This window comes from Puma concolor, chromosome A1 (assembly GCF_028749965.1).
Source record: "Puma concolor isolate L17-30 chromosome A1, mPumCon1.1.hap2, whole genome shotgun sequence".
In the NCBI taxonomy this organism is placed as follows: Eukaryota; Metazoa; Chordata; class Mammalia; order Carnivora; family Felidae; genus Puma; species Puma concolor.
This window is the reverse complement of record NC_141667.1, coordinates 121,847,336-121,871,925: the sequence shown is the minus strand read 5'-3', so window position 1 is coordinate 121,871,925 and position 24,590 is coordinate 121,847,336. Positions and strand designations below refer to the sequence as shown.

At 45.1% G+C, this 24,590-nt stretch overlaps 1 protein-coding gene across 1 annotated transcript in view; it reads left to right on the top strand.

The window, feature by feature from the left end:
• Positions 1-24,157, top strand: part of ARHGAP26 (Rho GTPase activating protein 26) — a 432,059-nt gene extending 407,902 nt beyond the window's left edge. The window contains exons 21-25 of the mRNA XM_086716387.1: positions 3,879-4,154; positions 9,865-9,956; positions 10,848-10,870; positions 11,975-12,240; positions 18,260-24,157. Of these exons, the coding sequence (XP_086572513.1) occupies positions 3,879-4,154; positions 9,865-9,956; positions 10,848-10,870; positions 11,975-12,187 (604 nt within the window). The 3' untranslated portion in view covers positions 12,188-12,240; positions 18,260-24,157. The remainder of the gene's footprint in view (positions 1-3,878; positions 4,155-9,864; positions 9,957-10,847; positions 10,871-11,974; positions 12,241-18,259) is intronic.
• Positions 24,158-24,590: the final 433 nt, after the last annotated feature.

Below are 24,590 nucleotides of genomic sequence, written 5' to 3'. Positions count from 1 at the left end.
CTTCCTAATCTGTTCTTTCTTCACTGTCCAGTGAGTATCAACAGGACTTACTGGGACTCTGTCACTCCTTTTGAGGACACCGTGGACCAGCTAACTAAAGCCGATGCAAGCCTTCCAGTTGAATCCAAACTAGACCAGCAAATGTTCCTTCCAAGCTAAAGTTTCAGCTCTTGTCATTGCTACAGTTGGGCCTTAATGGAGGGAACCCCAGGAGTGAAAAATGTGCAGATACTCCCGGCTTGACTGTGAGGGTAATAGAGAGGACTTAGGGACTCACCTGCTAAGATTGTAGTTGTAAAATTATTTTCTCCTATCCTAATGTCAGTAATTTGTTATTTTTGGCCTCAGTGGGAAAAGTGAGAATTTGATAGAAGTTTCAGAGGCAATAGCAAAACTGACCATTTGTTGTTTGTGTGTTTTGTTTAGGTTTTTTAGGGGTGAGATTTTTTGCCTGCTGTTGTCATTTTTCAGTAAATGTAGCCAGACACTTGTGCAGTGAAAGGGGTATGTACGATTATGCAGAAAATCTTGGCCATTATCATTATCTCTGGGCATCGTATTTCCCATGTATATGTTCTCTGAGATGTCTCACAACTAAAATACCATGTGCTGTCTGCTTCTTGGAGGAATACTTATATATTATTGATATTCTTTTACTATAGGCATCCATCATTATATAAATTTTTTTAATGTTTATTTTTGAGAGAGAGAGAGAGAGAGAGAGAGAGACAGAGTGAGTGGGGGAGGGGCGGAGAGAGAGGGAGACACAGAATCCGAAACAGGTTCCAGGCTCTGAGGGGTCAGCCCAGAGACTGATGCGGGGCTCGAACTCACAAACCGCAAGATCATGACCTGAGTCAAAGTTGGATGCTTAGCTGACTGAGCCACTCAGGCGCCCTGGCATCCATCATTCTATATATATACATAAATAAATGTTCTATAGCATTGTTGAGATCATGAGTTTTATTGACATGATTCTGAAACACAAATAAGCAAACAACATAATTCCATCAGTAGTTTAAAAAATCAGAGTACTATGGAGTGTGCATTCTATTGTTATGCTAAAATACAGTAGTCATAAATTTTAAATTGTGGTCATTTTATAGCAAATAAATAAATGTTGTTGCTATGAGTAAAACAGAAGCAAACAAATGAAATTCTGTTAGCTGTAAAAATGGTAGTCTGTACTATAGTAATTGACAGGGGGATTGAAGAGTAAGTTCTTGTAATGGTTTCAAACACCCTGCATTCCAGCCACACCCCCAGATAATTTCAGCCATGTGCTACTGGCCAAGAACCACTTGGATATGCAAGGATGTGAAAAAACATTCAGAACCCACATTGTGTTCATAGAGTATGTCCCTAACGATGCCTTTAGCCAAAGGCATAATTCTTGTACAAATGAGATAGGAAGCTGGAGGTGTTTCCTCCATATAAAAGCCACTGAAAACAAAAAACGAAAACAAACAAAAAAGTCTTAAGAACTTTTTAATTGTCCTGTGCTGACCACTAACCAGAGAACAGATGAGTGCAGGCCTCTGGGCCTGGGCTGCTTGCTCTCTTGAACCTGGAAATTGTTCCTGGTCAGAGCTCGGGTTCCTGGGTTTGGTTGCAGTTTAGAAGTCATGGCCAGGCCTTGCCTACTAGGTCATTACTGAGGGAGGAGTGTTGTGGGGAGAGGCCTGAGAAGGCAAGGCCTTGCTTACTTACCAGCTGTAATTATAGAAGAAAGTGAGGACTAGACAGTCAAAAGGAGGCCACACTTTTTCCCAGGACTCAAGACAGAGTGAAGTGGGAACAGGTATTAAACTGACAAGATAGTAACTTACCCCTCAGCTGACAAATCTTACTGTGTTATAGTAGAGTTGTTTTTAAGCCTATCCCATCTTGTCAAATACATCGTGAACTCTTGAAGTTAAGGACCTTGGCAGGTGCTAAGTTGTATTCCATTTGTTGTATTTGATTGTGCTGTGTGCTCAGTAACTTGTTTTTGCCGGGTTAATTGAGAAAAAGAGAAACAAGCCATACTCTTCAAATTTAATCTCTTGCATTATATGAATTCCATCTGCTATGTGAATCTACCAAAGAGAAGACTGGAGGCAGAATTGGGGAATTTACAATGTATTGAGTCGTATTGAATCTGTTGCTCCATTTCCATTTTCCTTTGCAAATGTGGCAGGCCTCTAAAGGAAACTCATAAATCAGTGGTTAAGAAGGCTTCTAGTGCTATGGCTGGGTCTATAAAGAAGCTTGGCATAGCATAAAGGAACATAGTAAGTCCTGCTACCCCAGAGGCTGTACACTGTGGTGGCCAGAACCCAGGGCTTAAAGCCAGGGGATTGGGGTCTGAACCTCAGCCCTGTCACTTACAGGCAAGCCTCAAATTGGCCCAAGTTTCCACATCTGTAAAATAGGAATTGTATTGTGCCTCTTGGCTTGTTGAGTAAGCTAAATGAGATTTATTAATGTACTCACTTAGTAATTATTTCTTGAATACTCACAGGCACTATTTTAGGCATTGGAGGTAGAACAGTAAATAAAACGGACAAAAATCCCTGCCCTTGGGGAATTTATATTCTAGAAATATAATGCATATCATGGCATCAAATAAATGTTTCATTCAAGGAGTCTGTGGATTTCTGGTGAGCTCATGTGATGAATTTTTACTGTGTATTTCCATGAGAATGTATGTTGCAACCCTAGGCACTTAGGACCATTATTGGGCCACATGCCTAAATTGAGAATGGCCCATTAAGTAGGACATTTATGCATTCTTGCTAAATCCCACTATGTTTAGAAAGTCTGTTCCATTGGAATTGGATTGCTGTCATTTTCACCTCTCTGAAGTGCTTGGACTGAACATTCCAGCAGTTGGCTGAGGCTCATTACTGCAGGTGGTGTTGTGGCTGGGTGATCTCCACATTGTTTTCTCAGTCATTGGTCTTTGCGCTCTCTGTGACTTAATGCGATTTTACAGAGTTGCTAAAGCTGTGTGTTTGTTTGTTTGTTTGTGTAATTTGTGGAAATAAGTCAAAGGGCTAGCTAGCATGACCAGTTAAAATCCACAAGCTGTATTTTAGTAATTTCAATATTTCCTCTCCAAGCTTTTGATCAGCTGCCCATCAAAGAACAAAATGACAGATTGAAGGTTTCAGTTCGTTAGGTTTTCATTGCCTTCCTTCTGGGGCTTTTTCTTAGAGCATCAAAATTCCCAAAATCCATGAAAAGAGAGAGCACGCCTGGAAAGCAAACCCCAGGGGGACTGCAGAGCCGCCTAAAATCACATGTCCTCTCCTGAGAGGTGTGTGTCCAGACCCGTCTTCCATGTGCTATCGTTTTTCTGATGCAGTGGATTTCCAAGTCTCCGGTGGCACACAGCCCATTTAGTTAAAAAATGTAAACAGGAAATTGTTTCCTGGCTGAATGGCCCGTGTGGCCCAGAAAAATGGTCATTTTTGCTGAGACACACACAACTTTAAAACCACTCACATAGCAGTGGAGGCTGAAGGCCTCTGAGAAGCTTTCCCCGCCCCAGACAGGCTGGTGCTAGGGTCTGAGTGGGAGCTCATGTACGTGGGCCCAGGGCATCTTCCACCAGGGGGCAAGGGCACAATGGACACCACTGAAGATGCTCCTGTGACCTAGAAAGAATTTCTGCAGGTCAGAGAGACACAGTAATGCTCCAAGGAACGGCAGAAGAGCCGCTGCTTGGAAGATGCAGAGGTCTGGAGACCTGTGACTTGGTGCTGATGACACAGCCTGGGCTTCGGTGCCCCTCTTCTGCTCCAGCTTCCCATCATTTGGCCTCCCATGAACCTCGTGCTCCCATTGTGGTTTCCCTGTGTGCTGACAAGTTTTCTGGTTGTTCTGTCTTGCAGCCCCCCGAATCCAAGCCCAACTTCACCCCTCTCGCCATCTTGGCCCATGTTCTCGGCGCCATCCAGCCCTATGCCCACCTCATCCACGTCCAGCGACTCATCCCCCATCAGGTCTGTTGCAGGGTTTGTTTGGTTTTCTGTTGCTGCCGTTGTTCTCTCATTGGCTTGGTCCTCTCTTCATGCAGTGTTCAGCCTCCTCGTCAACTTTGTTCCCCGCCATCCAAACCTGCACTTGCTTTTTGACAGGCCAGAAGAAGCGGTTCGTGAAGACTCCAGGTAAAATCACGGATGATGACCAATCCATTCCTGTTTATCCAAAGCCGGTCAGGGACAGTGGTGGGGGGGACTAGCCTCTACCCTCCTCTGATTCCAGCCTAAGAGACTGAAGCTGGGAGGGACCATGTGCATGAACCAGCATGGCATTTTCCACGCCTTTCTGAACCCTTCCTCCAGTTTCTGAATTAATCCGTGATGCCTGGAGTTTGGGGAAAGAGTGCCTCCTCAACGGCCTCCTGTTTGGATGGTTCTCAGAATCATGGGCTCTCTGTGCTTTGGTATAAGATAGTATCAGAGGGAACAGTGCTGAGACACTTACTGGCCTTTTCTTCCCTTATGTTTATCGGGTAGCATAAGGCAACTTTTATTTGTGGGGTTGGACCATTGGCCATGAGCAGTGACACCTAGCTGCTGAGACCAGAGAAGTGGGAGAGAGACGCAGGTAACACAGAGTAAAGGATGGAGATGGGAAGTGATTGCTCTTTAAATCGTCGAGGGCTGCCTCTTGCCCTCTGCATGCTCCCAGCCTGCTCGGATCTCCATGCCTCATGGACCCTTAGTGTTCATGGGAAGAGGTAATACCTCTTTCTGAGGGTTGATCTAGTTCCTCTTCCCTGGTTTGAGAATATCCAGACTTCATTCTTTATACTTCTCTAGAGAAAAGAAGCTATTTAAATCCAGGAAAAGAATCAGTGAATAAAGATCCTGTAGGATCTCTCTGATATGTAGATCCTAAGCCTATATCTCTCTCAAACTTAGTCTCTGGTTGCAGACAACCAAAATATAGAGCCTACTTACATGGCGTCATAAGCATTTGGAGCCTTGGCAGTATTTTCTTGTCCATCTTTTTTCTCATATCTGTTTTTTTTCCTGGAGGGGTGGGTCCAGCAGAGAGGCTTAAACAATTGACAACACTTAGCCTCACTTTAAAAAAAAAAAGAAAACCCATGCTATTTATATATACAGATGTATATATTTATTTTCCTCCATGTACTTGCCAATCTATTATTTCATGCTATCCCCATCTGAGGATGGGAGGAGAAATGGCCTGAAACCTCTTACAGAGAAAGAAAACTAAGGCACAGGGAGGTGACTACGTAGTCACATGACTGGATGAGCACCCATCCAGAGGACTTCTTGTCCTCAACCCAGCACTCTTTCCTCCAAACATACGGGTGCCCCCAAACCTAAGGTTCCATGCGACTCCCAGCCCCGGAGCCTGGCCTGCTGTTCTTGGTTTTCTATCTAGCTTTGCACTGGAAGGTGGGAAGGATAGCTTTTCCATATGCTCTTTTACCCTCACCCTGGGAATAAGGTTAAAATTCAGATTATATTTTCCTGAAACTTAAGTTATTTCCTCATTATTTCTTAGACATATTCTGGGCACTTGGGGAGACATTAACTTTCTAGGACACGAGATATGGCATGGATCTAACCTTTCTGGTTAGATGCTTGATTGCTCCATGAAGACCTGAACCAGAGCAAACTACAGAGACCTGGGGCAGTCACCTTCCAATATGCCTCCCTACTTATAGGATAGGCCCAGTCACTAGGAGAATATGCTTCCTTCATTTTGATCAAAGGGGAGTAAAACCTTGAAAACATTGGTCCTTTAAACAGAATGGGCTGGGGGACTCAGGATGATAGAATCATTTGGCTAAAAATGTGGGCATATTCTCTGCTTTAGGAGTGTCCACTTTTTGTGTCTCTGAGTTTCGGGAAACAGCCTATTGCCTGTCCAATATCTGTTCCTCTGTACTCCTTGCCATCACCCAACATATTTTCCAGGTATTTTTCTTTAGCTACTCCTCTCCATCTCCCAAAGTATTTCAAGATTGGCAATAGGATCTGCTACCGTGATGTGTTTGGGGTCATGGTTATTCAGCACTGCCCACTCTGGCCACCATTAAAGTAGCACCATCTGGACAATCTTAATCCACAACACTTGAGGAAGCTGCCATTTTGAAAGAGGAAAGGCCGACTAGGGCTTGGAATTGACTGGCACTGAGCTAAGTATGTGTGCCGAGGTGAGCACTGATAGAGACCCTACTGGGAGCTAGCCCATCAGAACTAGCCAAGAGGGTTGAAATCCCCTAGTTGCCATTGCGGTATGCAGCCAAGAAATGGGGGTGTACACCTATCATTCAGGTCCATTGGGGCCTTTCCCCCACACCCACCTCCATAGTGTGAAGCTTCAGATTTCCTTCCCTTGGTAAATAACTACTTAATTAGATGAAATAAGTGGTCCCATGAACTTCTCTTTAATGTCTCCTCTGGAAGTGGCTCCCTCTCCTCTCCACCAGGCATATAATTTGAAGCTCAGGAAGGAAAAGGCCTTTGACAGCACAGCAGAGGAAGGGTACTGGAGGCATATTCCCTTCCCACTTCCCTTTCCTGTCACCCCTACAAAATCTCTAGTGCCTAAACCATAACTTCCACTTACACAGTAGCCTCTGGCAGTTGTGCCTAAATGATCAAGCTATTGCATCCTGCCAGTCTAGCTGGTCCCACCTCCCTGTAGTGTCATCTGATGGAGAGTGGCTTGTCATTTTGCAAGGTTTGCAAGGGCATTTGAGGGAAGCTCCTCTGAGTGCTTTCCTGGCCTTGTGCCATGCTCAGAGGCGAAAATTAAAAATGAACTAGCAGAAGGTTCCAAACTTGTTCATGCCCTTGAAGGCCAGCTGAGGTCTGAAGGGCGCTGTTACAGGAGCAGCTGAACACACCTCAGGCTCTCTGTGTCCAGTGTTGAGATGCACCGCAGGGAACGGGGAGCTCAAGAGCCAAAGGTACTTGGTGGGGAGTTTTTATTTTTTTAGTTAGAGCCAAAGCCTACAAACACAACCTCCTGCCAACTGGATCTGTTTTGGTAGGAACTCTACCTAAAGCAAACTGCTGGGGCTTTTGACAGTGAATATGGCATAGGACACTGGACTGGTTGGGCTGACCAGCTTTTAAAAAGATAAGAGTTGCCCCCTGATAGAGATGCCAGATTTGGCAAATGTTTTGCAAATAAAATGAAAATACAGAATATCCAATTATGTTTGAATTATAGGTAAACAGCAAATGCTGTTTTTTATGATAAGTATGTCCCATGTACTATTTGGGACATACTTAGACTAAAAAGAGCATTTCCCACTGATCTGAAGTTGTTTTTTAACTGGGTGTCTTATCCTTTATTTGGTGGCCCTAGTCCCAGGGACAGCAGTGGGAGGACATCTCAGGAGAAAAGACCCTCTCCTAAATGGTCAGTCAACTGTTAATCTCAGAAAAAAGCAAGGCCCTTTCTTGATCTTTGTTTTTATTTTTAATGGGTTATTGCATTGTCACTTTATTCAGTTCCCAAAGCTTAACATTAGTGGAAAATTTATTCCTTTTGAATAATAATCTTCAGCACCTGAGACCATTCCCTCTGCTCTCTTCTGCCAGATTACCCCAGTTGGCTTCCCTGGTTTGCCCATTTTGTCCCATTCCCTTTATTTAATGAAGTTAATAAGTAACCTCTATGAGAATCCCCTGGAAGAGCCTTGCCTCAGATGATCTTTCCCTCGCCTTTGATTTTCTTGCCCCCAGTCTCTGTTCTTCACCCACCTCCTGTTGCCCTGTCCTTAAGGGATAGTGACTCTGGCTAATGTCAACCAGATTCTCCTTCCACTTCCCTGGCTCTCGTTGCCTGCCAATATGGGGTTTGGGCTGTTTTATCACTTTCTACAACCAGGCAACTCCTCCTCTCAGCTCCCACTGCCTCAAAATCAAAGACCAAAACAAACATTTTTCCCCTCCATGGAAAGTTGCACAATGGATGTTTGGCCCTTGCTGACAATATGCATACTTGGTTCACTTAGATCACAGAATATGCCCCTTGTCCCAGACTCCATTCTGACTTTAATGACAATTATCCCAGAAGAGCTGTTTTCCAGTTGAAACTAATGAATTATGATGGCTCTTCTTTCCTTCATTCCACATAGACCCACTTCATTTTCTCCCCATTTCCCAATTTTCTCCCACCTGGCTGCCATCTCTGGGCTACTAGAAGGCCAGGAAGAAGAACAGTAAACTGTGCCTAGCAACAAATTCTGGATACTCATTTATTCTGATCCTTGTGCACAGCAGACCTTTTAAGCTATCTCCTTCAGTTTTCATGGAGCCAAGACTAGAAGTTCTAGATGCCTGGTCCTAGTGTAGGTGTCCATCCATCCATGGCTCCTCTTTTCCAAAGGGAGGATGGATTTGGTGACTCAGAAGTACCAATTCCGTGATGACCCAAGACCTCTGCCTCTTCTGATGTTGTCTGGGCTTACCTGAGACCAGCCCTTCCTCAGCTAAACCTCATTTGGCCACTAGAAATCAGTGTGCCCCAGGATGTTTGGCTCCACTGACTCCTGGAGGCTTTCTGTTAGTCAAATGTAGCTAAAGTAAATACTATATCCCTGGAATAGTTGCTTAACCCAGAGGACCTACTTGTTCTTTTGTTATTCTGCCCCGGAGCCCCTAAATGTGCTTCTTCAGAGGTCTTAGAGATGGAAGAGATTACTTTTAGCAAATAAAGAGCTAACTTTGACTGTTAAGTGGCATTTCTATTATGACCCTTGAAAAGTCCATTGATCATTTGGAACTACTGGATATCAAAGCAAAGATTGGTAGGTGGTAATAGGATTTATCACTTCTTAAAATTTACTCTTCAGAACACGAATTAGGAATCCGTGGCCCTTCAGTCAAATCCAACCTACCACCTGTTTTTTCTAAGTAAAATTTTGAGGGAACGCAGCCATACGAATTCATTTACACAATGTCCATGGCTGTTTTTATGATACAAGGCAAAGCTGAGTAATTGCAACAGGGACCATACAGCTCACAAAGACCGGAATATTTACTGCTAGGCCATTTACAGCAAGAGTTTGCCAACCCCTGTTCTGGAACCGTGGTTCTCAGCTCTCTTGCACACTAGAGTCACTTGAAGAGCTTTTCAAAAATACTGATGACTATATTTATATCTGCAGGTTGGTATAGAATCCAGATATCTGCATTTGTTAAGAGCTTCCCGGTGACTTTGATGCACGTATATATGTCATGTTCCCTCCCCCTTCTTCCTCTCCACGCTCCCCACACATGTTCACGTAACTGCTCACACACACACCTTGTCTGTTCCCTGCCCTACCCGGGGGTCGGGGAGTTCCACCTCTGGAATCCTGCTCCACCAGCCCAATGAGAGAAATAAGTAACATCTGGGAGAGCGAATGTCAGCCCATAGCCTAGAGCCGAAAAATGGCTTAGTTAGAATTTCTGCTTTTTGACTCACTGAGCATTGCCAATTTTCAACAAGGTCTTTTGGGAGTGTTCTCCAGAGCAAGTAGGAAGCCTTTTCCCCACCACCCTTTTCCCAAAGTACTCCTGCTCCAAAAGTGGGTCCCAGCCTGCATTCCCACCATTCAGGTGTCCAGACACCTAGGCAGAGTTTTAACGTGGCACAGAGGTGACCCCACAAGGCGTGTGGTTTCTCGGGGCTTACAGCTTTTCTCTGAATAATTCTCATTTTTCTCTCGTGACCTTTGCAACTCTTCCGCCTCATGTTTTGCCATCTGGCTGTCTTGTCAGGCTGTTGCCACAAGAGATAACTAGGTGGCTTGCAGGGAAGGGGAAGAAGAGAGATTAAATATCTGGGGCTTTCAGATGGTTTAAAAATACTGCTAAATAAACTTCTGTTTTCACACAGCACACCGTTCCGGAAGGCAAAAGCCTTATATGCCTGCAAAGCTGAACATGACTCAGAACTCTCGTTCACAGCAGGCACAGTCTTCGACAATGGTGAGTTTCTCATCCCTTGGCACAGATCTGGGCGGTGGCGGGGGGAGGGGGGAAGCTAATAAATAACTGCAGTTTTCAAAGTTCCTACCTAAAAAAAAAATGACAGTCTCATTGAATGGGTAAGACTGAAAAGAAGGGTGTGTGTGTGTTTGTGTGTGCGCACGCGCACGCTCCCTGGGGTCTCTTCCCAAAATACGCAAGAAGCGGCAGGACTTGCGGAGGCATTGTCAAGAGAGGACAGTGTACTGAAGCCTTCACTTTGACGGAGGCAACCTCATGGAAGTGTTTTGGACGTTAAAAGTGGATTGTACCTGCACAGGACTCAGCCCAGCAACTTGGCAGTGACTTTGAGAGTCTGGGGGCTGTACAGAGGGTAGAAGATAACAGAACAGAGAACAGGAGTCTTGTAAGTAGTCAGCTCAGGGCAGAGACTGAGGTACAGAATTTCTCATTGGGTTCAGTGGCATTCACCCTCCAGAGGAGGTGAGGCTCGTCTCTGAGATGGCAGGGTACCCGGGGACCTCTGTGTCAATGAGCCCTGCTGCACCCCTGCGTGCCCTCCCCCGAACTGTTGGGAAGTGTAGAGTAGACTCTCTAAGTCACATCTCTCTGCAGACTGCCAGCTGTCCTGCTCAGGTGTCCTGGTGTGAAACTGGATTCGTGGCACCTGCACCGTAGAACTGGGAACTAGTACTTACTCGATGTACCTTTTCCTGGTTCTTTTTGTTTGTTTTCTTCCCTAAACCAAGAAAAAGGCAGTATTTTTTTTTTAAGTGAGTATTGATGCCATGACTTGTCATAACCATTTACCTAAGAGAAAATCATGTTTCTGGGAAAAAGCCAGAGTCTCTGTTATTGCTGAGATTTTTGCCAGATGAACTTCTCCTTTAGGGTTCATCTTTGTGGATGCTTGGGTGAAAGGGTGTGTTTGTTTTGCTCAAAGGAGGAGCCCAGAGGAGCTGCCTGATTTCAGGAAGTGGACATTTTCTAGGGGTGCCTTCTTGACTTCAGGTGGGGTGGTGGCAAATTTCCTGAGTAAGGCTGAGTGAGTGCAGGTTGCCCAAGCGCTCCCCTTCAGGGCTGAGTGCCTCACGTTGGCCTAGATCACACCTCCTGCCACCTGCCTGAGACCTAGAAATACAGGGCAGCCAAGGCCCCCACGTAGCACTGGCGAGCCTGAGCTCTAGATTCAGGCCACCAAAGCACAAGTCCTGGTTTGTGCCTCTGTGACCTGAAGCAGTGACAGCCTCTCTGTGCCTCACTTCTGTCATACCAGGGTAACAGACGGTTGCAGGGAAGAGTGGAGTGGTGCACACATCATATATTTAGTACTCAACACATATTAAGCATTCAACACTGTTAGTAGGATGATTGTCATCGTTTCGCCTGTCCTAGGTAAAGGGCCTGCTGTTCTGACAGTTCACAGTGATGTGTTTACCTTTTTCCCTGATATGACCCAGGCCTGGCTCTTGGCTGGGCAGTAGGCACTACACCTTGACTCTCTGAGTCGTGGCTGTCTTTACCAGCCTCACATTCTAAGCCAGAGCAGAGATGGACTCCTGGGGACACCCTTGATGGCATTCACACACGAAGGGACTGCCCCCTCTGTGTGCCCAGCCCCTGCATTCACCGTGGCAGAGATAATAATCAGGCATGGGGGACCGACTGGGGAACAGGCCACAGAGGTCACACTTGGACATTCTGAGCCAGTAGGGACAGGGGCAAGCTCTTAACTGTATGTGACCTCCTGGGCCCACGTCCTCCTTTATGGTTCCCCAAGCCCAAAAAGCACTGTCCTTAATTAAACCTTTGCTCCATTAACTTTCATCGGGGTGCCTTGCATACCAAAGTATACCAACAGCCATCCCAGCTGCCTGCCTGTCAGCAGCTGGAGTAATCAGGCTGACCTGAGGTGAAGCTGGTCCCCTGAAGGCTGTCCAAAGCCATGTCATTGACAAGCGTGCCCGGTCCGAATAGGCCCCTAGGTAGAGTAACAGCTCAGCCATCACATGACACAGATCTCACAACAGACAAACCAGAGCAGGCCGCGTGCACAGGCTTCTCTGTCCTACTCTGTCAGCAGGGGTGGGGCTTCTGCCTGTAGAGGAGCAAGATTTGAGAGATTGCCACATTTACGGGTGAATCCAGAATTTAAAGTCTGTCCTCTAAACTCCAGTTCACTGCTCTTGTGGGCAAGGGACTGCCTTGTTCCTATCAGCCATTCACTGTGACTGCAGAGAGGACCCCTGATCTCAGGGACAGAGTTGGTTTTAACTCTCAAAAGGTATGTGTATGTGTGTGCATCTTGTTTGTGACTCTTTTTCTTGAGTGCAGCCTCCTTGTATTTTTTTTTTTTCAAACAACTGTATTGAGATATCCACATACCGTATAATTTACCCTTTTAAAATGTGCAATTCCATGGTTTTTTAGTAGATTCAGAGTTGTGCAGCCATCACTACCGTCTAATTCCAGAGTATCTTCATTGCCCCGAAAAGAAACCCTGTGCCCTTCAGCAGTCATGCTCCACATACGCCATGACCTGCCCCTTTCAGCCCAGGGAACCCCTCATCTCCTTTCTGTCATTATTTATTTGCCTGCTCTGGATATTTCATGTAAACCGAATTATACAGCATGTGGGCTTTTTGTCAGTGGCTGCTTTCACTCAGCATAGTATTTTCAAGGCTCATCCCTGTTGTATGTAGCATGCGTCAGGACTTCCTTCCATTTTACTGCTGAGTAATCTTCCCTCCTGTGATATAACACGTTTTATTTATCTATTTGTCAGTTGATGGCATTTCGATTGTTTCTGCTCTTTGGCTGTTAGGAGTAATGCGGCTGTAAACATCTGTGTACTGATCTTTGTGAGGACCTGTGTTTGCTGTTCTCTTGTTGATAGACCTAGGTGGGGGGGAGGGGGGCCCTAGATCACACAGTTTAATAGCTTCAGGAGCTGCCAGAGTGTTCTTACATAGGGATTGTACCATGTCACCTTGCCACCTGCCTCCATCTGACAACATGTGAATCCTCTGTTTAGATTGGTTTGGCTGGTGATATTTATCATGCCCGATTTTTAGAAAACACTGCATATACCCCATTATCCCCCTCCCTTTACCTGGGCATTAGGGGAGAAAAAACGGTTAGCACGTTAGGCAAAGATCACTTCCCTTGTTCTGTCTCCTGCTAGTTTCTTGGTGGAGACTTCAGGTAAGAGCCATTTAAGTTGGATGTTCTGTAGCTGTCAGACTGAATCATCAGACCAATTGGAAGGAAGTTTCCTAATGACAGGCTTAGGGAGTTGTGTGTGTGTTGTCTTTCTCAGCATCAAGAAGAAGGGATGAGGAGGAAGAAGAAGGAGGGGCACCCTGAGGGGAAAGTCTGTTGTTTCATAATGATTAATCTCCAAGCCTTTGGGTTCCAGGGGCCTGTGCTGCAAATGTGAGCTGTGCTGTTCAGTCGGCTTTGGGACTTTGTGCAGTGGGGAATGGATGTGCATTACTCGGAAATAACTCCACTGTCAGCCCTTGCCAGCCTACTAGGAAATAGCATTTTTCACCAAGAGCACCTTAGTTAGTAACGAAAGAGAAAGAGAAATAACTCGTGTTCCCAAGAACATTAGTCATTTTATGGCAGTGTGATTAGCGATACCTGGAAAATGCACATGGCATTCACTAAAATTGGGTTCTTGGGACAATTTGATCAAGATTTGAGATGGGCTGGATCCATTCATTGCCAAAGTATGGGATCCGGCATGAGTGCAAGACCCACTCTGGGCTGCCCCAGGTTTCCTTCAGAGACAGAGAGCATCCTCCCAGGGGATCATGGGTTGCTCTACCAGTGGGGTTGTCGGGGAGGGTCCTCAGTGGAGTCTTTTGGACCCCCCGGCCGTGCCTACTGCCAAATCCAAACACAAGCCCAAGCCACCTCCATCTCTCACCCAGCTGTTTCCACCTGCTGCCAACACAGACTTGTCATGTCCACTCTTGCCCCCATAACACTTCCCTACGCAGCAGCCAGAGCGATGTTTGAAAATCTCATCATGTTATTCTCCTTCACCTATCCCAGTGGCCTCCTGGTCCTCCGAGAATTGCTGATCGGCGTCTCCACGGTCTTGTTCCTGCCCCCTGGCCCTTCCCTTCCTCACTTGATACGCTGCAGCCTCGCACACTTTCCCTATGTTCTCTGCTAGGGTTAGCAAACTATGACCTGCTACTCAAATCCAGCCCACTGCCTGTTTTTGTAAATAAAGTTTTGTTGGAACATAGCTACCCATGCCTTTTTGTCTACATGTTAGCCATGGTGCTACAATTGCAGAATTGAGTAGAGATACACATTTACAGAGTGGTTCTTTGAGAAAAATGTACAGACCACTGTTCTGAAATCATAGCAGGCTTTTCCCGACCTTAGGGTCTTTGTACTTGCATTACCCACTGCCTGGCTAGCTCCTTTAGATCATTTAGGTTTTAGCTTTTTGAGCTCCTTCCCATACCCACATCCCTATCCCAGTCTCTTTCTCCTCCTTCATCACTACCTAAAATTATGTGCTTATTTACTGATACATTGCCCCTTTCCGAGAGCAGAATCTTTTCTGCTTGCTTTGTACCGTGTGCAAGGTCCTAGCTTAGTGTCTGGCACAGGGTAGGTGCTTAATAAACACTTGTTACATGAGTAAATATACTCACCTACACAGGGATCTGTGCCTCTTCCAGCCAGTGCTTCTTCCCTTAGGGACAGCCAGCCACTAGAGACCTTAGTCACATGCTTGTTCCTTTTCCACAGTGAGAAAAGGAAAAGGACAGAGCATGAGTTGTGTATACAGGGGTGTATGGAGCAGAGATGGATGAAGCTGAAAATGCTTGGCAGGAAGCACATCCACGTCAGGAGCTGCTTGTATTATTTGCTTGCTGGGCTGGAGAGCTGCTGAGCCAGCTCACTGCAGTGCTTCGTGTGTTTATGTGGCACATTGGACACTGGTGTAGTTCAGAAAGTTGGGCATGGGCTCAGTTCAGCTCAATAAGTGCATACGAACACTGTTAATATCCAAAGCTTTGGGCTAGGCAAAAGCAGTAGTGGTTAGACCACAGAGTCTGGGGTCAGATATCCCGGATTCACATCGATCTCCATCATCTGCCAGCTGTGTATTTAGGGGCAAAATGCTCAACGTCTCTGAGCCTCAGTTTATTATCAGTAAAATGAGGATAATAGCAGAACTGAGTTCACAGTCATTCTGAAGGTGAAAGGAGATGAGGCAGGCAAAGCACTTAGCAAAAGACCCACCACTTGGGATGTACATATGTATGTGTATGTGTATATGTATCATTCTTATCCCCAAAGACCACATTCTCTGGTTGAATTAGAAGCATAACAGGCTTGGTCTCTGGAGTCAAAGAAACTGCGTTCAAATTCTAGTCATACCATTGTGATCCTGCACAAATTAATTTACCTTTCTGGCCCTTAATTTTCTCATTTGTGAAATATGGATACTAAGATACAAGCTAGGATCTTTAAGATCAAAGAAATTGACGCATATCCAAACCTCAGCAGCCCATGGCTGCTTCCCAGTCACTATTTCTAGGTGTTAGCTTCTATCATAATTGACAGAGGGGAGTCATTGAAGAATATTGAGTGATACAGTACAGACTAAAACATCCTAAAAAACTAGTAAAGGAAGCAATGCATAACACATTTGAACAGTGTTAACAGGACCCGTGAATAACATGTGGAATGTGCTATGAGCATTCCAGGAGTTTGGAGAAAAGAGGGAACAGGTAGACTGGATTCCGTGCTGGTGTTTCTGAAGGAGGTAGGGCTTCAGCAGAGGGGCATCTGATGTTGCTTCCCCTCCTCCATCCATAGGTGAGAATTTGCACTTTCTTATGACCACCCTCATTCCAGAGGCATTTGGGCACAGAAAAGTCATAACCCTTACCTTTCTGTGATTAAGGTAAAAATAACAGATCCCTGGGGGCACCTGAGTGCCTCAGTCAGTTAAGTGTTCGACTCTTGATCTCAGCTCAGGTCTTGATCTCAGGGTCGTGAGTTGGAGCCCTGCATTGGGCATGAAGCCTACTTTAAAAAAAAAATAAAATACGTATCCCTGGGCCTCACTCCTAGGGATTCTCTTTTAACAGGTATGCCATGAGGCCCAGTTTTAATAACCGTGCAGGTGATTTGGATGCACATGGTTTGATGCCAGGCCTTAATAAGCCCAGCTCAAAGCCCCCAGTGAGTCAGCAGTCTGACCAGAAGGCTTCACTGTCCCCTGTGCTAACTCTTGTTCTTCGGCTTGGAGGGGCCTCCTTTGTCCTCTCTCATTCATCCCTTACTTGGCAAATCCCATTTTTAATGTTTTTAGTTGTTAGCACCTCAGCACCTGAGCTGCATTTGAACAGCTGGCCAGGAAGGGAGAATGTCTGAAAGAGAGAGACTCAATGTATCCAGTGGAATAACCATTCAACTAGGAGCTTTGCTGTAAACTGGGAAGGGTCTTATTTTGGTTTTGTTGTATTTGGTTGGTTGGTTGTTTGGTTGTTCTTTCTAGGTCTTTTATTTTGGGGAGTGAGTTTGTTTGTTTGTTTGTTTTGCTTTTGAACATTTGAGGTTTTCCAAAGCTTCAGTGGGTATTGAGATCAGGCACTCACCAAGATTTTACCAGGAGAGAGCCTTGTTCACTCATCCTAATGACTGGTCCAATGATACAGGATCTCCTATTGACAAATTCTGGCTCTCTGCTGAGTGCTTTCTCCATATTGGCTCCTGGCACTGGAGTTTTATTATAATCACTTTATAGGTACAAAAAATTCAAGTGATCTTAATTAACATTGTCAGCTGGATGGCTGGGCAGAAGGCAGTGGTGTTTGGGTGCTAGTATCTTCAGGATAAGTTGAGAGAGCTTCATCGTTGGAGAGAGCAGGTTGCTTTTAAGTTGTGTTGTATTCTCCCATGCTCTTCTCTTCCAGACTCCTCTGTGTGGATGTCATGAATCCAAAATACCCTTAGTATTTTTGGTTTATTCCTGAAGCCTACTGATAGGAAATTATGTAAGCATTTTGGAGGCCAACTGATAGATGTTTGACCTTGTCTTTTCCTGAAGAAGCATTCAAGATTACCTTGACACTGACCTTCCTGAAGCCTCGATGTGTGTTCTTTCGCTGCTTGCCCATTGCTTCCTTTGGTTTCTGTTCTTGCTTCTTTTCCTACAAACTGAAACTAAAGTTATGTAGTAGCATTGGGGGTGGAAATGCTTTTCTAAAACAAGCTCAGGAAGTCACTTAATTAGCCTAGGAAGGGAATAGGGGAAAATTCATTCTTTACGAACAATCTCAGAAAATTGGAGTTTTCCTAATACATTAAGAGCAAATGCACTGCCTTTCCCATTAAGAGTGATTTGTGTTTTGCCAGTTCACAAGCATGAACACCGTGCCCCTGCCATCTCCAGGTCCCATGATTCCTTCTCTCTTTCTTCCTGCTATTGGACTTTGCAGCCTCAATTGGATTTTATGTAATCTTTACAGTATCACAGTAGTCTCCATGAAGATGGATTGTGATAGCACAGAAATGGGGTAGATTTCTTGGATATCGAAAAACCAAAGAGACAGAAATTTTGAAAGTTACAAGAGAAAGAGGAAGAAGACAGCCTTGAGTCTTGTATGGAGGAGGGAGGAAAATTCTAGAGAACAGGAAAGAAAAATAAGAAAGGGTATGGGCGGAACAGAGAGGGGGCTATTCACAGGCCATAGGTTGCCCAAAGAAAGGTGGGGAGATTTGTAGGAAGATTAGAATCAGAGGGTAAGGATTTAAGGGAAAGGAAAATGCATAATTAGGTTAGTGAAATGCATACTAGATACCTTTAAAAACTAGTTCTTAGCATTCCTCCATGGACACCCCACTTGGGTCATAGGCATTACTGGGTAGATAGATGGGTACATGGATGGATGGATAGATGGATGGATGGTTAGATAAATTTATGGATGGAACACCGTAACCGACTTCTAACCTCAAAAGGAAAAATCTGTCACCTCTTAATAGTTTAAGCCAGCAACTTCAGAAAGTCTACGAAACTCCAAAAATTGTATGCAAAATTTTGAATGGCTGTGTCTATTTCCCTTTTTTTTGTTATAGAGAACTTTCAGAATGACCTTTATTGGAACGCTTATGTCCCACAAGAAGTTAAGAACCCCTGGTCTAAACAAGTCCTGGAAACATGTAACATAACAGGCGACTGCGCTCATTTGTTCTCTCACACGTCCACCACCTCCCCTATCTGTAACGTTTTTTCGCTGTCTCTCTCCCCTCTTCCTGTATAGTTCATCCATCTCAGGAGCCTGGCTGGTTGGAAGGGACTCTGAACGGAAAGACTGGCCTCATCCCTGAGAACTACGTGGAGTTCTTTTAACCGTGGGCCCCAGCAGACCTGCTGAGCTTTCCATGGTATCCATGACAACCGCTGATTGCAGTGTTGGAGGCCGTTTCTCTTTGCCACTGAGAAATTCAGGGTGACTGACTCGGTTACTACCTGTCAACGCAAATGTTTCTGTGAACTCTGGAGCACCCATCCCCATGACCATGGCAGCTGGCATGCGGTGATACTGCAAGGAACAGAAGGAAATCAGCAGTGGAGACCGTTTGATTCTGATAACCGAGAGAACGGCTGGCAAAGCCATTCCTCTCCTTTAGCGCCCTAAATAGGGAGGATTCATTTGTTTCAGCAGTCATCCAAACCCCCAACCTTCTGAGAAAGGAAGTAAGAAAGATGTAAGTAGTCCTCAAGAGCATGCAGTGTAGCTTAAGTCTGGCAGGGCTGGGCATTGGCTCTGAGACCCAGGCTGGGCCCATTGCTTCTGTTTACAGTAGACACTCTCTTTACCCCACCTCCAAATACTTGAGGCCCACAGTGCTACAGGCAGCTGGGTCTGTCTGTTTGCATGCAGGAGGGAGAGGGGTTACGGCACTGTTTACATAAAATGCAATCTCTCACCATCTCCAGGCAGCCTCGGCCAAGCATTGGCAGAATTCAGCTCAGTCCCCTCTTGCAAGGGGAACACACACACACCCCACGTTCCCCCTCCCAAGCTAGGAACTTCTCTGCCACTGAGGGCTGCCATCACCTCGTAACCACGGCAACCCAACCTACTCTGAAACCAAACCAAAAAAATAACACACTTTTTGCATGATATTTTTTTTTCTCCCTGCTTTATGGTCATTTTTTGAATGGTTTTCCAACAACCTGAAGCAGAAGGGCAAGGAATTAGAGTGGTCTGCTCGGGGTAGACAGAATGGCAGCTGGGAACTCTTCCCTTTCTGATGAATTTCAGCAGCATCAGGATATATTTGGAGCAAACTCTAGTAACCTCTTGAGATTAAATTACATACAGGTTTAATATTTCTGTTCTTCCATGCTTTATAGGGGGCAGTATACTGCTTCTCCACAGGTGACATCCTCCCTTTGACTTGTTCCTTCATGGTCTCCCGTTCCCGTCCCTTCCCCTGCCCTCGCATGCCTGTAGTCCCTCACTGACCAGCCCCGTGGCAGTACCCTGCGCTGCTGAGCACTGGTGCCCTGGTGGCTTTCAGGGGTGATTTCAGGGCTAACCCTGTGGCCTGTAGTTTTAAAGGACATATGTGTTCACTGCCACTCAGAAAAAGGGAATTGTTTCTCAGGCTTTTGAGGCACAAGACTAATAGTATAAGCCATTGTGATTCAGGAGGCATGGAAAGATGGAATGGGTACCTTCTGAGAAAGAGAGTTTCCTGGTCCAGAAGGGGCCGGGTCTTCTGGAAGATTACCTGGGGTGGGAAAGTTGGGCCTGGACATTTCACATTCACTTGGCCTTCAAAGAACAGAGTTCTCAGTGTCTTCTGCATTCGAATGTCCTTGCAAGAGTGACTCTGGGCAGACAGACTCCAAATTGATGGACCGTCAGGCTCCCCAGGAGCCCCTCGGAATGGCAGCATTGTTCCAGAGTGCTCCCTGCTTCTGGAATTCCTGTTTAGGGAAGCTTAAAGAAGAGAAAAACTTGAATTGTGTTGAATTACTGTATCTTTTACTTTTTTTTTTAAAGATAAACTTGTAAATAGAGTGATTTGAAATATTATATGGCAAAGTTTTATATTTGATACTCTTGAAGCTAGTCGCTGTCGCTCCACACGTTTAAGCTCTGGTTGTTGAAGAGGTGTGTGTATGAGGGAGCAACCGGGGGAAGTCATCCCCTCTCTGGCCTTGAGAAAGGAGAAAACATTTCTATACACTCTCTGCTGGCTCTGGTTGGTGGGCATGACTCACTGATGGTGTTCAGTCTTCTTTATGCAAATGTGTTTTTGAGCTTTTCTTGGGCTTTGAATTTGGAGAGAGAAAGAGCATTTTCAGGCAATGAATGTTTCAAAGAACTCTTGCTGGGTAGTATGAAGCAGCTCAGGATTCACATAGGTGGGGCTAGGAGTTAGATTTTGTTTTCCATGTTTCTTCTCAGGTGTATTTCTTGGTACCCCAAGGTGTCAGGACACAAGGTGTTGGGATAGTTGCATGTTCCTTATATCTAACTCCTCGGATCATCTTTAAGGCTGTATACATGAGGCCGAGCTATTTTGTAAATGTTGCGTGTGTCTTAAGTTCTAGGAAAAACTGGCTTCTTAGGATCTTTGGTCCTCAGTACACTGCTGCTTTCCCTTCCCCTAAATACTTCCCTTCCTGTTCATCTCTCATTTCCTGTAACCCCAAAATAAGAGAAAAACTCTACAGAGGGATAGAGGTTGCCGTGACAGCTTTAGAGATGGTTTGAAATTTTAGATATGGTGATTCCGTTCATCAGCTCAAGGATTTACACAGCGGTGGTGCAGGACCTCATCCAGCAGCAAGCAAAACGCTACCACTGAATCAGGGAATAAGCACTGAGACTGGATAAGACCAAGAGAGGACTCGGGAAAGCTCTCACTGCAAACCCAAGAAGAAAGAGAATACACAAACCGGCTCCACTACTCCCTGCAGACCTTGGACAGCTCAAGGGTCTGTTCAGCAGGGCCTGAGGGAACAAGCCTACTCTGTGCCACTGTGCGTCCTAAATAGAAAGAGCTCAAAATATTGTTGTTAACACATTTGTCGTTTCAAATTGTCACCTGCCACACTGGAACCTTAACTAGAGCTAACCTAGGGGAGCAGAAGGCCCAGGCCCTGATTTGAGGAGCTCCTCGCTAAAGCATCGCTGTCGACACTTGGCCCCAGCTCGACTGCTTGGAAGCTTGTCCCTCCCTCCTCAATTGGCCCTGATCTGAAGCTGGAGGGAAATGGAGCTGTTGCCAACCTGCATTTTTCGGTAGACCCCTTCCCAGCTTCCCTGTAGCCATGCTGGGCATGTGACAGATGGCTGCTCTCCTTCCTTTCCCCAGCCAGGCTCACCTCCTCCCCATTTGCTACAGAACTGGAGAAACCTTTCAGAATATGAGCCAACAAATAGGGAAGGAATTGGAAGACCAAAAATAGATTTTACCTTCTCTATCATCTCTGCCCCCCAGCCCCTAATTCTGCTGAATAGGGAACTTGAGGGCAGATGAGAAGAATGAACTAGGTACCGGAGTGAAGGACTATGGACCAAGATCCCCGAGGTCTCCGAGGAACCTTGTGTTTCTTTTGTAAGGCCCTGGGATGAGGCATCCAGAGCCTGAATCTCTTTTGGGCATATGAGCAGTCTGTCCCTCCTCCTTTGGGTACTCAAGGAATTCCATGGCTGCAGAAGGCCATGCTGTGAAAGAAGTAGTTTCAAATCCCTGCCCCTAAGCGAGTAAATTCTTGACTTGCTCAAGACTGATGATATTCTCTTCTGTTTTCAAAAATCAGTGTATAGAGATGGACCCTGCATAGCACAGCCTTCCTTAATATCCTATAATTGGAGCCAGTTTTTCACTTAATGTTTGAGTATTTCTACAGCCATTATGTGTTTACCTCTGCCAGACCAAACAAATTCAGTGTAATTCTAGTTCATCTCCTTTTGCTGAGTGCTTATTTGGATGGAGAGGCAAAGAGAAAGAAAATAAGCCATCAAGTATTGGCAGATTGGCGTTAGCAGGACAGAGCCATGCTAGTGACAAGATCGTTTCAGGCATTTCCAGGACTCCAGGGTTGCACGTGCATTCCTGTAGCTCAGAGGGAAATCCTTCTATGACCTAGGTCTCCTGACAACAGCAATTCCAGTCACTCCAGAAGTTCCGTCTTGACTACAGAGACTGCCAAAGCACCCATGGTTGAAGGGTAGGGAGACAGAAATAATTGGCTAAAGGTAATTAGATCCCTTATTCGTGACTATTTACTGGCACCTTTCATTCTCTGGCTTCTGTTGCCAAAACCAAGTTGGGACCAACAGTTTTACAGACACAGGAGTCCCAGGTACAGCAGTGGCCACCATGGTACCCACAGCATGTTGCAGTGCAGAATGTTTGATGAGCAACCGTATTACCCAAGTAGGTAGCCACCACTGAAGAAACCAAATAGCTCCCTGACTTAAAAAGGAATGTCCTGGGTATTCTGTTCCGAGTTATCTGTCATTTTCTGGCAAACTTGATGGTAATCAGTTACCTAGACAACCCTGCCCCACATGTCTTTTAAGTCAACTGGGTGTCCTCTGACACACCCTTTGCTGGTGTTTAAAAAATGTATCCTGTGTTCAAATGCGTTTGGCAGCCACGCTGATCTGCTGGGTGCTGAACCACTTCTCTGTAATTGTAGCATCAAAATGACACCAGCAGAGCAATGAACCTTGCACAATCCTACAGCATGCCTGAGACAAGACTCCGACAAGTAATAATTAGCTTTTTTCCTTTCGCCGCCTACGGTCCTTGTGTAACTGAAGAACTTCTCACAGCACAGGGAGAGACCATGTAGAGAATCCAGATGTCCTTCAGAGCCACCAGCCCTTGCTCACATGTGGTCTCCCGATGGAAGCACTTGTATTCTTGGGTGAAAAGGTATTGGATGTGAAGTAGTGCCGGGAGCAGACAGAAAGTAAAAGGTGAACCACGTTGAAGATCTTAGGATTGTTTTTACAAGAAATAAATATAGTTCTTAATAGGGAAAAATACATCACAGAGGAAGTTTGCAGCTAATAGTTTCGTAAAAGTTTTCCAGGACACTACAAGACGGAAACGTCTTTCAAGAAGGTGGAATACTGTGGGGAGCAAAGGCTTGGCACAGTCCCAGTCCCATATAAGAAGAGCAGTTAGTAGTATATGAAAATTCTCTTGAGCGTAGTCAGAACCAGAGTATTGATAATCAAAATGTCAAATTTACCTGGAGTGGTCCCGGAGAGGTCAAGACATTGTACATCCCTTTCTACAAAATTGTCCTGACAGACACCTGCAGACAGCTACCTTGGGTATCCGGAAGCCAGGGTCAACCTTATACCTGTGAAAAGAAGTTCCTCTGTTGATTCTAAAGCATCTGCGTATTAGTATGTGTTTGTGTATGTAAAGCACACATCTACATAGGCAAAGATCCAGACTCTTCCATAAGCTGGCATTTGCTGAGCCTTTGGAGCCTTTAAGAGTTAGAAGTTGGGAGTTAGAGAAACGGCAGGCTGTTGACTATAAAAATGACAAAAGATGTAAATTAAGTGCCATTTTAAAACTTCGTATGTATCAAATGGTTACTATCTACAGCTATATCCCTTATTCACTTATTAAAAGTCGTGTTGAAAAACAGATCAAACTCCTAAACCTGTAGTCGCTAATACTAGGCTAGCGCTCACAAGCACTCTCAAAGACATTTTGTCCATATTTTGGAGAAGAAACTGTTTGCATGTTTAACTCATAATTTAGGCTACCTTTGAGTATACTGCAAAGTGCTGTGTGATATAATATCAATAAAGTACTTAAAAGTGGCACTTTAAATTTTTTTAAACCGCAAATAATGCACTGTTTTAAACTTCAGTTCAGTATTGAATATTGACTGCTGTGTAAAATCCAATTCTGTCATTAAAAAGTAATTTGTGACTAGACTAGAACTTGTTCCCTGTCATTAGTAATAATAGTCTTGCCATGTTGAGGCTTTTTGAAAAATGTGCTTTTGCGTCACTAAGGCTATCTATAAAGACAATACGGTTCCTGTCGAGTGGCCTCTGAAACTTGGCTTTCTTTCATTTGCTTGGTTTATGTGACAATCCTTATGAAACGAGTGGAAGTATGATTTTTGAATTAAATGACTTTTCCATTTGGTGGCACGTTTGTTTCTGGAGTTTCTCATAAAGTTATGGCATGATACGTATTTTCGTGTTTCTTCAAGTAAGAGTGTGAAGACCTGCTCACAGGTCCCAGGTCTGAGCTCCTGCAGTTTACTGGTAATAACGACAGTGCTGATTTTTTGACCTGCTTTGGGGAGCTCTATTTCCTTTAGGAAAGGTCTAATGCTGGTGAACTTGAGGAGGAACTGTTAAGCATGTTGAACAAATTAAGCCCCAACAAGTCATCTTCCACTTAACATTTTTTAATTTTTATTTATTTATTTTGAGAGAGAGAGCCCAAGCAAGGGAGGGGCAGAGAGAGGAAGAGAAAGGGAGTCCCATGCCGGCTCTGCACTGCCTGTGCAGAGCCCGACGCGGGGCTCGAACTCACCAACCTGAGCCGAAACCAAGAGCTGGACGCTTCACAACTGAG